Consider the following 17,500-nt stretch of genomic DNA (forward strand, 5'->3'; position numbering starts at 1 on the left):
CAACCTTTTAGTTTAGTTGTTAGAAAGGGTTTTTAGTTAATGAGTTCTGTGTTTTTTTGTGTATTTCTATTTCCTGGCTGTTCTCTCAGCTTATTTCTCTGCAAGGAGACTGTGTAGACAATTTACTTTTTGTATGTCAGCATTGCAAATTGATTACAAATGAAATAAATAAAAATATATTATTACATTTAACTTTGGTATGCATCTTATGAACACAACTCAATTATTTGCATTTATTTTTATCGGGGCCTTTTCCCCTTATATTCTTTCTACAGCGGTTACACTAATTTCCTGTGTCAAATTGACTGACAGGCGAGCCTAAAGCAGTTAATCTTATCAGTAGTGGCCTAAGTGAGGTGGAGAAAACACGCTGGAAGCTGAGGGGGCCAGACTCCAGCATGGGGCAGCACTCCATCTGCACGGCTGCTTCCATTAACTGACAAGGGATTAACTGACCTGCTGACACACAGTCTGATCTACTGATATGCACGCACACACACACACACACACACACACACACACACACACACACACACACACACACACACACACACACACACTGTGTGTGCACACATCCATAAAGGGAACCTGATATACTCAATTACATCAAGGCAACATCCCTGCTTTGCGATCCTTATACATCTGTTGACTGGGCAGTAATCCCCACATACGCTCTTATCTCTTTCACCTCTTTCACCTCTCTCACTTTCTTTCTTTTTTTCTTTCTTTCTTCTTTTTCTTCTTATTTTTGAGTCCAGGCCGAAGGCGTGGCCGAGACTATGTTTTGCCCCCGTGTGTCCGTCCGTCCGTCCATCCGTGTTTGTGTGTGTGTGTGTGTGTGTCCGTCCGTCTGTGAGCAGCTAATCTCCAGCACCATCGGACCGATCAGCATGAAACTGTGCACACACACTCCCTGGATGCCAGAGCGGAACATCTGCCCCAAATATTTCACATAGGCCTGTTAAAGCGCCACCAGGAGGCCGATTTTTTGCAAAGCACCGTTTTTGATATTACTCCTACGGATTTTGTCCAAACATCACACAAATCGGTACACATTATCTCTATAGTCATGTGATCAAGACGGATCTGAGCGATTTTTTATATTCGATCCTGATTGCCTAAGATTGGTATGTAAAGTTTGCAGGAGTGGCTCGTTTTGAACAAAATGCCTCAAATCATGAATGCAGCATCCAATTGCCTTGAAACTTCACATTGGCCTGTTATAGCGCCACCAGGAGGCCAATTTTTGCTAAACTTTTTTGCTATTGCTCCTACGGATTTTGTCCAAACATCACGCAAATCAGTACACATTATCTCTATAGTCATGTCATCAAGACGGACCTTGTCTGATCTTTCATATTTCATCCTGATTGACCAAGATTGACTTCTACTACCTGGCCTGGCAGAGGCCTGTGCTCTGAAGAACACATTTTTCTAGTCTTTCTTTCCTTCTTTCTTATTTTCTTTCTTTCTTTCTTTCTTTCTTCTTTGTTTCATTACCAATGCATTTGTCTCTCCTTTGATCTCAAGCTGCTGTGGCCTGCTTTCTGTCTGTCCTCTGTCGTCTCTCCACCCCTCCGCCCCTCAGTCCCTCCATCCCGCGTCTCCTCTCCTGCCTACGGATGTCTTAATGAGTCCACTCCCTCCTCCTTTAATTATTCACCACTTCTTTTATTCTACCCTTCCCACTGTGTCTTAAGGGGGAAAAACATCAATAAATAAATCAAGCCGGCGGTTAGCTTCCTTTGCAGTCCAGGCCATTGGAGGCACGAGTGCACACGTGTACCTGCATGAGAGAGACAGAGAGAGAGAGACAGAGAGAGAGAGAGAGAGAGAGAGAGAGAGAGAGAGAGAGAGAGAGAGAGAGAGAGAGAGAGAGAGAGAGAGAGAACGAAGGAGGGGTTGAAAAGAGACATGGGAATCTGTATCTCAGTTCTGTCTTTACAACCTTTGACACTCAAGGCTACAAGCTTGAAGAAGATTTAGCTTTACAAACATCGAAATCCTCTTGAGAAATTTCAACTGTAACTGGAGTGATTCCCTTACATTTGTGTGTGTGTGTGTGTGTGTGTGTGTGTGTGTGTGTGTGTGTGTGTGTGTGTGTGTGCGTGTGCGTGTGCGTCTTTCTAGGAGTAAGTGTGTGTAGAGCACGTGCGTGCGCATTTGTGAGTGATACCGCAAATCCTGTTAGTGTCCATGCGTATGAATAACTGAATTTGTATGAGCAAGGAGGGGATGCTGTGTGGAGACCCTGTTGTCATGGCAACCTGGATGGTGAGAGTGGGCGGTTGCCATGACCCCCCGACAACCTTTATTTTCTCTAGCTTTTTGTCACTCCAATAGTGACCTCTAACCCTCGGCTCAGGGGGGGGGGGGGGGGGCAAGAAGAGAGGGATTTGGAAAATGAGGGAAAGAGAGCCTGAATGCTATCGCCGTGGTTGACACAAGTGGGAATCGTGTAGTGGTAAATGGTGGAGCTTATGCTAATAATGGTATTGATATATGTGCTGTCCATACTGTACACCCTGCTTCCTGGTAACCTATAGGCGCTGGATGGTTGGTTTTTTTCCCCCTGCTGGTAATTTTCCATTTGGAGTTGACCATGGCTAATCGGTCTTGAACCACATGTTACTTGGTCTTTTAAACAAAGCGCATAGCCACGGAGAGGTAGGCCTTCTGGTCACGCCCTCTCATCATGCAGTAAAGCCCCTTTCCAATAAAGACAGAGATATTGAATTCATCTGCCATATTGCCTATATTGTCGAGGGCAGAGTGCTGCGGTTTATTAAATTGACAGAGGAAGAGAAGGCACTGAATATAGAAGGCAAGAGAAAGGAGAGAAGATGGGAGGATTGGGGAATATGAAATGCATTGTGAAAAGTGCTTGGAGGAGGAGTGGGGGGAAAGCTTTTAGCCAAGTGTCAGGTACCAAGGGGCTTGAGAGAACGGAGGAGAAAGATTGATAATAAAACAGGTGACAAGAAAATAGGCACTCATCAGTCGTTTGGCGGCTGCCTTTTGTGTGTCTCAGGTCCTGAGGAGGAACACTCAGGGAAAGCCTGAGTGGGGCCTGTAGCGATGCTCCCTGAATGAGGAAAGGTGCATCTTCTGTCGCGTAGGGAATTGCAGAGAGTGGGCAGACGCAAGTAGCGACAGAAACAGGTAGCTGGTGTTATTTCACATGATTTGTGGTATTTTTCTGCTGTACCGACAAAGTGGGCCAGAGAGTTTGTCTCACTGCAACAGGCTCATGCATTAAGTATGGCCCTGCCAGAGAGAGGGAGCGGGGGATGGAAAGAGAGAGAGAAGGAGACAGCAGGAAATCAAGGTATGGAAGGGCACCGTCAGTCTGGGCCCTTGCCAAATCTATGGCAAAGGCTTGCAATATGAATTATGAATTTGGGTGAATTTAGGGCAAATTGTGTCGACAGGAAAGGGAGGCCTATAAATAATTTATTTTGCTGGGGGCCCGATCCCTCCCCCCCCGACCCCCCGCCAGCACCACCTTGGTCACCAAGACCTCGCTTACTCACGTTTCCTGCTCGTTGACCCTTGCAATATCTCTCTCCTCTCCTCTCCTCCGCTGGGGCCCGACTTCTGTCTGTCCATCTCTCTCTCACACGTAGCACTCCCCCTCCTCCTTTTAAACGGCTCTCTTTCTTCGTCCTTCTCTCCTTTTCTTTTTGGTCTGGTGTTTTTCCAGACAGACGACCCCTGAAGGGATATGGGGAGAGGGCCCGGGTGTAAAGGGGGGGCATGTATTCATTTATTTTTTGCCCCCCCCCCCCTTCCGCCTCACCTCCTCCCCCTACACATCTTCACAGCTGGAGGTGGTTAATATTTAAAGACAAGCCATGACAGGACACAGGGCTGCACACATGTTTACACACACACACACACACACACACACACACACACACACACACACGCGCACACGCACACACGCACACGCGTGCATGTGTGTGCGTGCCTGTGCGTGCGTGCACACACAATATATACACACAATACAATGAAGCAAGATACAATAAAATAGTGCTGCTCAAGTGATCCAAATACAGAAAATACTTCCATAATAGATCATAGTATAACGATCATAGTATAATGTGTGTGCGTGCGTGCGTGCGTGCGTGCGTGCGTGCGTGCGTGCGTGCGTGCACACACAATATATACACACAATACAATGAAGCAAGATACAATAAAATAGTGCTGCTCAATTGATCCAAATATAGAAAATACTTTCATACAAGATCATAGTATAACTTGCACTGTTTACATGGAACAAATACAACAGGCCCCTTTGATACGAATATATCGACTCCTCATGTGACCGTGTGAGGCTACAAAAATGTAACCCTGATATGACAATGTGGGCTATTTTCACGATGGGGAATTAGCGAGTTGTGTGTGAAACCCTCACCCTGCCTGAACTCATATGGTTTGATCTTATGTTTTTATCCCCTTCATTACAGTGCTTTCAATAGGAAGGCCTGTTGAAGGTGTTGGCACACTGCCTTCAAAGAGATGGTGCAACCAAAGTAGCAACAGACCGATAATATCCATCTGGTCTATGCAGCTACTTTGTCCTGATTTGAACTACTTTCAATTTGTCGTCCTTGTTTTGAAAAGATAAAAAAGTGTCCAAAAAGTATATATTTTTGAAGATTTTTTGAATAGGGCTTATGTGGTTAAATAAAATAAAGTTCAGTTTGTGACCCTATAATCTACCATCGGTTGGGCTCTGATTGAAAGACCCTGACGTCACCCACTGTGTCTACTTAATACTAATTACTACGATTGAAGGGGCACAATTTGACATCTAATGGCTGACAGGAGGTGTTCACAGCAACGCAATTAAACTCTACTATTGATGGCAAACTGAATAACATTAATACAAAAACCTCAACCACAACTAAAACCTTTTCATGTAAGCAAAACGCCCCAAAGCTCGAGGAACATGAATAATGGATCCACTTGCAGAATTGATCTGGTCGATTTGGCTTGCTAGCTTGACACGTGGCCATGTCGCCGTGGCTAATGTCGTGCCTGTGGAGAATAGAATAGAACAGAACAGGTCACCCTGACCAGTGATTCTAACCTTTTTCATTTCGAGGACCCCCAGTTTGATAAGCAAGATTAGGCCATGGACCCCCATTTAGTCATATTTTGATGGGACCCCAATCTGCACTTTTGTTTTTTTTTACTCCAAGAGTGTACAGATGGAACCAAATAGACTTTACAGTTAGTTTGGTTCCATTTGTACGCTTTCTGAGCAACAGACCCGTAATGGTCCATTTGATTCCTAACTAGGAGTAGCCTCGGTCCCAGCCTCACTTATCTGCGAAAAGAAGCCTGGTCACGACCTAAAGCAGCGAGTGTCTAGGAAGTCCTGAATGGGTAGGATTTCCGTCGTACGCGTTTCCCCCGGAAACGATATTTTTTTGACCAATCACAACACTCGTTTCATTCACGGATAATGTTAACAGATTTATAAAGCATCAACGTCATTTCCTTGGGCGGTACTTCCGTCGAATTCAACCGTTTCCGGTTCTTCACTTCCTAGACAACCAACATCCCAGGTTTTGCCCAGCGTGAACTAGGAGTCATTTACCTGGGGACCCCCTGGAACCCCCTCAAGGTTCCCTGGGGGGTCCCTTGAGGGGGTTCCAGGGGGTTGCGAACCACTGGACCAGTCCACAACGTCTCTTTTAGCTCGGGATTGAACGACTCCTGATGATGCCCTTTGATGTCCTGGTAATAGTTTTTAAAGGCACTCAGAAACGACGTGGGTGGGGCGGGGGGCCAGCACCGCCCAGCTGCAGCAGTTGTCTTGGGGTCTGACCTTTGACCCGGTCCAATGAGGCAGGTAACAGGGCCGGGATTGGATCTTTGACAGCTGCACAGCGGACGCAATGAGGTTGTGAAATCAGGCATCTGCTGCTGTGTCAGTGTCACTCACCTCAGTGATAATGGCGGAGGCCTCGTTGGCCCCATGCCGCGCTCACAGCGTGTGTGTGTGTGTGTGTGTGTGTGTGTGTGTGTGTGTGTGTGTGTGTGTGTGTGTGTGTGTGTGTGTGTGTGTGTGTGTGTGTGTGTGTGTGTGTGTGTGTGTGTGTGTGTGTGTGTGTGTGTGTGTGTGTGTGTGTGTGTGTGTGTGTGTGTGTGTGTGTGTGAGAGAGAGAGAGAGTCTCACATCAGTCTCACATCACCATGTTTAGGTGGTTACGCTCAGAAGGCACTGTCTCATTACATGGCAGCCTTGCATGACTCTCTCTCTCTCTCTCTCTCTCTCTCTCTCTCTCTCTCTCTCTCTCTATCTCTCTCTCTCCCACACACACACACTCACTCACCTAACCTATTATAGTGTTTCCCTTTACTGCCCCAGCTCAAATCACCGGAATATTCCCTGTTAAGGTCTGCCATCTGACATGGAACCTACTGGAGCATATGCCACTTTATCTGTCTGATCACCTCGTCAGACTACTGTACCTGTCTTTCTGTCTGTCTCTACATACATAATCTGATCTTGTGCTGCACCATGAACCATCCAGACGTCTTAGATCCTCTGGGACAGGTCAGAGTCACGACTAAGCCTGGAGAAGCAGTGTTCAGTTTTTATGCACCGCACTGCATATCTGGAAGCAATTCCCAGAACACTGCAGGTCTGCTATACAGTAATTCTCTATTATTTTAAATCTGTTTTAAATCTGTTTGCCGCTGCGTTTTACTGTGATCTTTTTAATTTAGTCTGCACTAAAATTCCATTCTTATTCTTATAGTTTTATTTAATTATTCAAAGGTCCTTTTTATAATATAAAAGTGTTTTATTTTGTAAAGCACAAAATGGACACAAGTAGACAGACAGATACAGAGATCTCCATATACGGGCACAAAAGGGACACAGACAGACAGGTACAACGGGTACTCTGACAAAGCCCCGACACTATGACTCAGATATTGGTCTGCTTAATGGAAGGGCTTTAGGTGCTGCAGCACAGGGCACCAACCTTGGGGGGGGGGGCACCAAATGGCAGGGTAAAAGTGAAAGCAGACTTAACTATCACCGCAAGAGTGCCCACATTTTGAAGCAATGGCTGCTGAAGGAGCGCTAAAACGGCGAAGCATCAATTTTACCCCCCAGGAACCTAAAAACAGAGACTCAGAGACCAAAACCCAAACAAATTCATTTGTACCTAGTTATTTGGTTATCGATGCGCCTCCCCCAAACTTCTTGAACCTTCGAGAAGCCTCCTGTGCCTTGTGAGCCTTTTACACTTATGTCACCTTAATATCCCAGAATAAACCATTAAGATTCTTCCATCAAGCCTGGCGTCTCAGTCTATCACATATTTGACATGCTGCTCCGAGTTTCGGATTATGTTCTCCCGTCCCAACTCGGGTCATGGCCATCTGGCTCCATTGCAATCTTGGCTTACCCTTTGGCTTACACCTCAGTCATTAGGCATTAGGAACCATGGTTGACTGATACATCATTGTTCCTAGCATTACCCGGATCTGTAGCCAACTAACTAAGTTACAAACGACCTGGCGTTTCTCATAATTCAGCTGCAGCATGTTCCCTGATATTGACAGACAATTCATAATGCCTGTCTCAGCCTATATCCAACCCATTCGTAGCTGCTCATGATATGGTACGGTTAAACCGGAACTCTAATTTAAATCCTATTTCTAACCATTGGTTAAAAAACGTTTTAACCATTGGTTTCTAACAATAGTCTAATGTGTAGGTATACATAGTTTATGACTGTCACATGCCCAAAAGGTCATCTACATAAAGCATCTACAATGCCATTTGTATGCTCTCAGCGAGTTAAATTAACACTCTCTGTTTCGAGTGCACCATCTTTCTTTATACACACAAGAATCCGTATTTGACTGTGTGTGACGTTGTCTGTACACAGGTGTTCCTGCGCTTTTTCTGCAAGTGTGCACAGCGCATTATACGAGTATGTTTGTGTGTCTGGCTGCCTGCCTGAGCAGACACGCAAACACAGCAAACACAGCCTTTGTGAATTGTGATTGGCAGTGCGACACGCTGTGGGGGCGCCCCGTCGTTAAATCAGTGCGGCGCTCCGCTCCGATCTTGTCCTCTGGGGTCTCCTCCGCCTCAAAGGACGAGGTGCTGATGACAGGCACATGCCACCGCCCTGGGTTACCTCAGAGGACGAGGTGCTGATGACAGGCACGCCACCGCCCTGGGTCACATTAACACCGGGGACCTGCCTCACGGTTCACCACCAGTAAGCCGATATAGGCTCCCGCTCCGTTCATCGACTTCTAATGGTATTTGGAAACGGCCGGTTGAGACCGGATCACCGTAATTGGGAACCCCCACCCCTGACACACCAACCCCACCCCAACCCCCACCTCCTCTCCTGAGATCAGCCACTGGGAGCAGTGGTCAGAGAGAGAGAGATGGGAGAGCAAAGGGGTGAAGGATGCCACATTGATTGGGTAAAGCTGGGGTGTGTGTGTGTGTGTGTGTGTGTGTGTGTGTGTGTGTGTGTGTGTGAGTGTGAGTGGATAGTCAGGATTAACGTCACAGCTGTCAGCCCTCATCACGCCCCCCCCCGCCCCCCTCTCTCTCCTCCTCTTTCCCATTCTTCCCATAACCTCCCTCCCTCTCTCCTGTCCTTTCGCTTCCTCACTCCATCCTTCTTTCCTTCCCTTGGCCTCTCCCTCTCTCCTGCTCCCCTCCTCTCCCCCGTTGCACATCAATCCATTCCCCTCTCTTCTTCCCCACATCCCAGTGTTCCCCGTGTTCCTGTCCTGTCCTCTCTTCTCCCCTCTGTTCTCCTCTCTCCTCTCCTCCCTTCTCTTCTCCGCTCCTCGCCTCCTTGTTGTTTCATTGTTCTGACAAGGGAAGCTGTTGAGTGTAATGGCTCATTTAATCCTACAGTAACATCCAATGTTAGTCTAAACTGCCTTGTTAAGGACCTAATTCTCGTTTGGTCTTTTTCCGTTCTGTTAAATTAGGCGTTGCGTTCGCTCGGTGTGTGAGAGCGTAGGTGTAATCCCCGAAGAACACCCCGTCCTTTGTTTTCTCCTCTCCTTTTTTAATACCCCCTCGAACATATCATTCAGTAGAGCTCTCCACTGACTGGCGGGCAGATATCCATGCCAATTATCGGGCTGGCCATTACCCGCAAGATAAAGGAGAATGAGTGATAATCACTGCTCTCTGTGCTCTGTAGGGTCTCTCTCTCTCTCTCTCTCCCTCTCCCTTCTCCTCTCCTCTCCTGTCTCCATCCCCTCTCCTCCCTCTAACCTTGCCCCACTCTCCAAGGTCACTCATCAGTCCAGTTTGGTTCTGCCAGCTATCAGTGGTGTGCCGAGCCAAAATTCTTCAGTCGTGGCAGCCATTCTCATCAACCGACTACGCCGACGAACAATAGTCCTCCCAATGTCCTCTTCGTTTCCTTTTCTTTTGTGTTATTTGAGGAAGAATACAGTCTGTTGAATAACCGCTTAAGCCCTATTATATACTTTGGCGGGTTAACTTCATTTGTGTAATCACAGTAATTGTTTTGGTTCTTTATTAATCTCTATGAATTACAGTTAATCACAATCATTCACTTATATTGTGCACAGTAGTTCATCATAACATTATCATGTTATATTAATTGTGCCTAGGACCTCCCTGTGAGGAACATGTTTTTTTTGTCATTTTGAGAGTTTTCCGAGAAGCATGCCTGATGTAAGATTGCAGTAATGACCTTTAGAATGTTTACACGCATGTTGAGCAAGAGGACAAAACAGTGTCTGTTTAGTTTTTTCCAGATGTTTTGCTGTTGAGCAAGAGGACAAATGAGTGTGTGATTTGTTTTTCTGTCTGTTTTGGCAATGCTGTGATGAAATAGAGTATTCCAGATAAGCCGAAGCATGTCCATGTCAAAGAGCATGTTCAAGAATGCAATGTTCCCATCGAAGCTGGTCAAAACCCCATTTCAGTTGGAGAGTGTTGTTGTTGGCATTCTATTTTCCCTACACAGCAAAATCCTCTAATTTGTCCATTTGTAACTCTGTAGAGTTTACATATAGTTGCTGTCGGGCAGAAACCTCCTATCATAAAAGAGAGTCTGTGGCCTGTTGTGAGCTTGTAGATCGGCTATTTTCACTATTTCTATTTAAAATAGTATAAATAATAAAAAAGCAACGGTTATTTGGGACATATGAGGTTTCCACCTGACAGTGACGATATGTTACCAAATGCACCCTTACGGTTACATTTGGTCACATTTGTACACTCTCAAGCTTAAATCTATATAAGGCATGAGGGTTTTTACAGCTGAACCCAAGTCCGTCTATGAGATATCCTTTAGCATGTTGTAGCCTACTTTGTCTGAATGGCGGTGTGGTGTGCTTCCGCTTGTCATATGAGATACTGAGTACTGTAAACAGTCAGCGGGCACCGCCACATGGCGCCGCGGGGGAAGAGGACAGGCCATGTGTTGCAGCAAGTACCGGCTCCAAGGGTGCAGATGGAGAACGGGTAGCCTTTCCTCGCAGGGGTGGCTAGCCTCGCTCAACATGACTGATAGCATCTTTATCGCACACTTATCACCACGCGATCGCCCAGGAACAGTAAAGAGCTGTTCCCGATTCGTTTCAATTCGTCCCATGACTACCGGTTTCCTAATAACTGGCTATTTGTATGTCTGTCACGCTTATTATCTGATCGGACACTCCATTAATCTGCGTTTGTCCTGATCTCCCGTCCATATGGGCTTTTGGGAGAGTGTGTCTCTGTTCAGTCTCTTGTTGTGGCATTCAGTCCATCTGTCTGCCTGAAAGGCCCTTCCATATGGTCCGCTGGTCACGTTATTAGCCACATGGACATCTTCGACGGGTAGTGGTGCAGTGATAGACATTGTTCTTGGTTTGGTCTATAATATGGTTAATTTGTCCTGGCTGTGTTAAGTCCGTCTCTCTGTCTGTCTGTAGGTTTGACCACATGGTGCGGGATCATTTATCTCCCATTCTGACACATGGCCCCCCCCTCTGCCCCTCCTTCCTCTCGTCTCCTCTCTTCTCTTCTCTTCTCCTCTCCTACCTCCCCCTCCCTCTTTTTTTATCTTGTAGAGAGGAGATCAGCAGGAGGGCGTTGACCTGAGCAAAAGAAGAGAGAAAAAAAGAGAGAGAGACCAGTGCAAGTGAAGGACCCAGGAGAGACGAGGCAAAGACAAGGCGTGACAGAAAAGAGAACGAGAGAGAAGCACACACTCAGCTCAGCACAAGTGTGCGTGCGTGTGCGCGTGTGTGTGTGTGTGTGTGCGCGCACACACCCGAGGTTGCCCTCTGTGTGTGTTTACGTGTGTGTGAGCAGGTGGGACTTTGATGGGACAGTGAGCAATGCCTCACACGCAGCGACAGCAGGTTGGCAGTAGGGGGCAGTGCACCCCTCTCCTCCTCCTCCTCCTCCTCCTCTCTGTCTTATCCCTATCTCCGCAGCCCTGCCAGGCAGCCATACACATTCCTTCCAACTGTGAGTACTGTGAGACTTCATGTCATTCATTACCATTCAACAGCCATTGATGCCGACTGCCTTTGTGAGGTGAACACTGTAAAAGGACCGGGTGGGCAATTAACCGAAGATATATGGATACCCAAATTGTGAACCTCTGACCGACTTAATCTGACTCATGTAGGTTAATCGAGTAATCGAGATGCAGGGTTTTTTTGTGATATACTGTACTGTATATTGTTACATTTCTTATAAATCAGCAAATCGACATGAAAAACTTGGCTCACAAGCTCAAAGCTTGCTTTCTTGCTATTTTTGCTATTTAAAACCTGCTATTTTCACTATAAAACAAATTGCTCATTCATTTTAATCCAGGAAAAAGCTTGAAATAATCATGATAATGATTTGAAGTCATATCGTCCAGTGGCCCTATGCTGTAGTGTACAGCATCAGTTTTGCTGTCTCAATTACTTTAGCGAGTCATCCAAGCCACATACAATGATCTGTTTTTTCCCCTAGTTATTAGTTATCACAGATGTAATCGAGCAGGCTTAACGTTTTCCTTTTTCGATGTCAGTCTCTGTTCATCAGATGATGACCACAATAGCTAAGGTTTCTTGGGTTACTTCTGTCTAAAGTCTGTGGTTATTCGCTGTGTTTCTAATTACTTTCTAATTGATCCCCCATCCTCCCCCCTCATGCCTTGCATTGATTAGTTACATTATTGATCTGGTTTCCTTGGTGCAAACCAGCATCGCATTGTGGAGTAATTCAATCAACAACATAGCTTAGCTAAATGAGGAAAATCAAGCGAGGAGGCTATTTTCTTTTCCCTGTTTCTCAGCTCACTTCTCCTATCCCTCTCCCCTTTCAGTGCAACACACAGGTATTAGAAATACAACTGAGTGTGTGAGCCTTCAGGGAAATTGATTCTGCATCCCTTATGCTGCCACTAGTCTCTGCCCACAGAGTTCAGATACTAAGAGAATATTGTTTTATACCACCACCAGTGCTTTTAACAAGTAGCTGTGAGTCAAGACCTACACCGCCCACACAAGAAAGAGTGTTAAAACATACATACGCACAAACAATAAACACGCGCACAGACTCACACATTCTCTAAATGCTGATGAGTTGCTGTAAAACAGCCAATCGTAATTCCCACACGGATGAGGTGAGGGGGGGGGGGGTCGCGAGAGGTAAGAAGGGAACATGGGGGGTGATTGGGGGGGGGGGGGGGTCAGGAGGAACAGGTCATAGATGTAAAGGTCAAGGTGTCTTCTGCCTTGCAATTAGTGGGCCTCTGTCATGTCAATGAGAGTCACTGGGATAGCAGGCTGGATCAATAGAGGAGGGGCATCAGAAATGTGTCAGGGAGACAGGGGGTTAAAAACATATTACGCTGAGTCTGTGGTCCACAGGTCATAATAATCATTGTTCAATTATATACAAGATCTATCTATCTATCTATCTATCTATCTATCTATCTATCTATCTATCTATCTATCTATCTATCTATCTATCTATCTATCTATCTATCTATCTATCTATCTATCTATCTATCTATCTATCTATCTATTGTATGTTTGATGTAACTAACATATTTTCTCTCACTGTGCTTTTCTCTCTGGCTGCCACTGTGCACTCACAGACAATATAAGCGATCGTAAGTGCTTTCAACTTCCTGTCCGTCTGTCTGTCTGTCTGTGTCTGTCTGTCTTATAATGCAATCGTTGGCAAAGCCTATTGTAAACACTTTCATTGCACCGGAGGGTTATCCAGTTCCAGTGCAATAAAAACCTTATCGCCCTGTGCTTAAGATTAATAAACCTGGCTTTACTGTGCTCTCAGGTGAACGTGTGAGTGTGGCTTTGTTGTGTAGTGTAGTGCAATGCACGTGTGTGCTGTGTGTCTTCATGAACCTTGGAGGTGTGTGTGTGTTTTTGTGTCCGTGTGTGAATATACATTAATTCATGTTGTTTTGTGTGCAGTTGTGCACGGTCAAATCTGTGTGAGTGTTAACTTGACTCTGAGTGTAAAAATGGACGCACAATGAGATAATTTAACACTGGAATTTTTCCTTGTGGTGCGTGTCTTGTTACGCATAACAATGTGCCTGCTTTACAAGTTTGTGTTTGGGAGTGTTTGGGAGTGCGATTTTAGTCTCGGCTCCTAATAGGTGAGATCCCCACTGGAGGAAGTGTGAGGAGCTCATGTCTGTACACGCACATGCACACGCACACGCACACGCACACGCACACACACGCACACGCACACGCACACGCACACACACGCACACGCACACGCACACGCACACGCACACGCACACGCACACGCACACGCACACGCACACGCACACGCACACAGCAGCACTGTCAGATCAAAGATGGGGGGGAAATAAAAGGGGGCTCCTCTCCTCGTCCTCTGACGATATGGGAGCAGGGCGCCACAGCCCCGACTTCAATTGGATCAGCTGAGAAACCAGGCCTATTACGTGTTATCGCTGGGATTTCTTTCATTAAAGTCGCTTTGTTCCCACCCCGTGTTATTCCTGTCTGCTTCCCTCTCTTTCTCAGTATATTTCTCTCCTCGTCTCTCGCTGTTTTTTTCTTTCTATTTGCGTGTCACTCCATTTTTTCATCTCTCTCTCTCTCTCTCTCTCATCTCGCTCTCTTATGTCTGCTCAACTCTCATCTCATTTCCATTCTGCAAATCCACCTCTCTCTCTCTCTCTCATCCTCCATCAGCTGTCCTCCTTTTCCCAGTTACCTACATAACATTAATTTGTCTCAGACACAGACTCTGTCTACTTCCCTTAGAGTCAAATTAAGAACTCTGCCAACAAGTACAGTACCACAGCGATGACCTCCATTCTGCCTCTATACAAAGGAATAGAGCTGTGCAATATGGACAAATCCAAACATATTTTTCACCAAATACCATGTGGATTTGTCAATATTTTGAAGATAATGTGACGATATACATTTTCCTTTGAATGAATTGTTGTTACTGAGCTAATTAGTCTATTGAACGAGCAGAGCTACCATCGTGTGCATCATTATACAGCTTCATAGCTAACGGCACAAAGGTCTACTCTACTGTGTGCCTGTGTGTCTACTGTATGTATTAAACATGGCTTAAAGGAGTAGTTCACCCAAAAAAGTACTTATTTTCTATCCATTACACACCCCACCCTTGAATTCATGGAGATGTTATTGTTTTTGTCGCATTCCTAAGCCACTAATTTGATGACCGGCGAGGTTATCAAATTATTGGCTCAGGAATGCGACAAAAACAAAAGAATCTCCATGAATTCAAGGCTTCATGAGGTGTGTAATGGATAGAAAATAAGTCTAAGTTTGGGTGAACTACTCCTTTAATGAAATTATGGATGTCATCATATTATGGTATCCAAAATATCTAGTCTAATATCACAATGTCGATATGATATCGATATATTGCCCAGTCCTACAAAGGAATGCGGTTTACATTGCCAAAGCTCATTGGGAACTCCTGACCCTGAATGCTGGAAAAGCCCGATTATAAAAAAGAATCTGACAGGGACCGTAAAAAAGCAGGTCGTAAAATAAAAGGGGTTGGATGTATCTAGTTGCGTTCACACACCCATCCTGCCATGTTTTTATGTGCTGGCAGTGGGATTCGCTCTATGGTTTATGGTCGACATGGGCCGTGGTGACACAGAAAGAGAAATCTCTTCTGCTGGTCATTACGTTTCTCCTTCAAAAAATCTCTGCTTCATTTCCCCAGGGCTTTGAGACCATCACACTCTGCCCATCTCCACCACCACCCCACCCTCACTCTGTTCTATATACAGTATCTTCTACATGAACTCTCCTCTTACATTATGCTGTATCAATTTCCTCTCGTCTCAACCCATTCTCTCCCTCAACTCTCTCTCTCTCTCTCTCCCTCTTTTGGTCTCCATTTCATATCTTTCTCAGGGGAGTCTTTTAAGTGATATTGACTGAATATATTTATCGGCAGCTTTTAAACTATGGAAATGAATGGTTTCCAACTAGCAGTGTCTATAGGTGTTACAGTGGTGTAATATTGAGGTGTGTAAGTGTGTGTGTGTGTGTGTGTGTGTGTGTGTGTGTGTGTGTGTGTGTGTGTGTGTGTGTGTGTGTGTGTGTGTGTGTGTGTGTGTGTGTGTGTGTGTGTGTGTGTGTGTGTGTGTGTGTGTGTGTGTGTGTGTGTCTGTGTGTGTCTGTGTGTTTCTGTCATCAGGAGTTATTAAAGATACACTGTATGGCCACAGCAGGTCATGGAGGGTGCACTGCTATGTGTTCATACAAGTAGTGCTTATATTGATGCTGTCAGGAGGAAACCTTGTATGCCAAAACCTGTTACTTTTTAGGAAATGTAAAAAAAAAATAACCTGTGTTCCAATTTGTCACATGCCCTTGTTAATACTTTTCATTGGTTCAGTATTTATAAAACCCATACGCAGACTTGACCGCTTTCGACATGGCGTCCTATTTTTGGCATGTCATTATAGGCATGTCTTTAAAAGAAGAAATACATTTTTTTCATGCATTCATTTATGGACAAAACATAAAAAGATGGAATATGGAGATACAAGGTTTCTGCCCGACAGCGACGATATTGTCATGTGATTGATTGATCACTAAACTCAGTCCGTGATTGTTCCTTGCAGTAAAGGAGCCTCCGGTTATCACCAACCACCCTGTTTCTGTCACCTTGTTCCATCTGGAAGACGTCGGCCTGAGCTGCGAAGCCACCGGCAACCCTCCACCAAGGTTATTATTCAATCTTTTTTCTTATTTTTTTTTTTTCATTTTGACTTCTTGTTTAGTTTTGGTTCGTTAACATTTTAGTATTTTTTTAAGCATTTGTTTAATTAGTACTTGAACAGCTTTTTGTTTTGTTTTGTGCTTTAATTAAGTACTTCTTTTTGTTTTGTTTTGTGCTTTAACATATAAGAGAACAGATATCATACCCATAGACCATAGTCATGCAGTGGAATGGCCTAACCACCAGCACTCTTAAATCTGTGACCTTCCCTCTCCTTGTATAGCCGACATCTACATATTAGTATTACATGCGAGCACAGCTTCCCCCCCGACAATTTCAACAAGGGATAAATGTCATTAAGCCCTCAAGCAATCTTTTGAGAGTGTTCCGAAGTGGAAAACCGTTCCATTTGCAGAGGAAAAGATTAATAGCACAATTACACAGTATACTGTAAGCCCGTGGCCCCCATATTTAAAGGGGAACTTTATCCAGATTTGGGGATACACTAATTTGTTTCCTCACCTTAAATAATCTGAAATTATAGTCCCCTGTTATGTCTTTGAACCCCTTTCAAGGAAGAGGAAGTGAATAATGTCATTCTGATATGACATTTCAATTAGGGCTGCAACTATCTATTATCTTAGCGATTATCCTATCGATTACTCTTTCAATGAATTGAATAATGAAATGGCAGGTTTTTATATATTTAAAAAAAAATGATATGAACGAATCAACATGATAGATTTGTTTTATATTCAACTAAATCGATTAGTCTTAAGCTGCACTATGTAACTCTTCTACCCCGGATTTGAACCCGGTGCTGACATTTTTACCATAAAGCCTGCCTGCATGCTCAGGGGATTTAATCTTGATCATTTAATCTTGACCATCAGGTAAACCTTTGTGTCAGATCCTGTGTCTAGGTGAGACATGACCTTTTACACGATATAAGTGTCTCAATAGAAGAGCAGGAAGACAAAATACAACCACCCCAATTGTATAAGTTATATTGTATTAAAATACTCTACCATACAGATTGGACAAAATTACATTTTATTCATAACTACATAATTTTACACATTTTATACCCTTGCTTTGTGCAAAAATAGTAAGAAATTGCCAAACTGATGCAGCATTGTGAGCTTGTAAATCAGCTATGTTCTGTATTTTTGAAAATTCATTATATCCTATCAAAAACAGACTCCATTTTCAAGTTTCATCACAGAATGTATATAAAATGAC

At 44.6% G+C, this 17,500-nt stretch overlaps 1 protein-coding gene across 3 annotated transcripts in view; it reads left to right on the forward strand.

Moving 5' to 3' along the window:
• Positions 1-17,500, forward strand: part of l1cama (L1 cell adhesion molecule, paralog a) — a 59,261-nt gene that overhangs the window by 19,878 nt on the left and 21,883 nt on the right. For 2 of the 3 annotated variants that reach the window (XM_084068478.1, XM_084068480.1), the window contains exons 2-4: positions 11,101-11,503; positions 13,134-13,148; positions 16,161-16,263. In XM_084068478.1, coding sequence (XP_083924604.1) covers positions 11,371-11,503; positions 13,134-13,148; positions 16,161-16,263 — 251 coding nt within the window. In that variant the 5' untranslated portion in view covers positions 11,101-11,370. The remainder of the gene's footprint in view (positions 1-11,100; positions 11,504-13,133; positions 13,149-16,160; positions 16,264-17,500) is intronic. The other variant, XM_084068479.1, reaches the window with a different exon arrangement.

The sequence above is a fragment of the Gymnoscopelus microlampas genome (assembly GCF_963454915.1).
Source record: "Gymnoscopelus microlampas genome assembly, chromosome: 10".
NCBI lineage: Eukaryota > Metazoa > Chordata > Actinopteri > Myctophiformes > Myctophidae > Gymnoscopelus > Gymnoscopelus microlampas.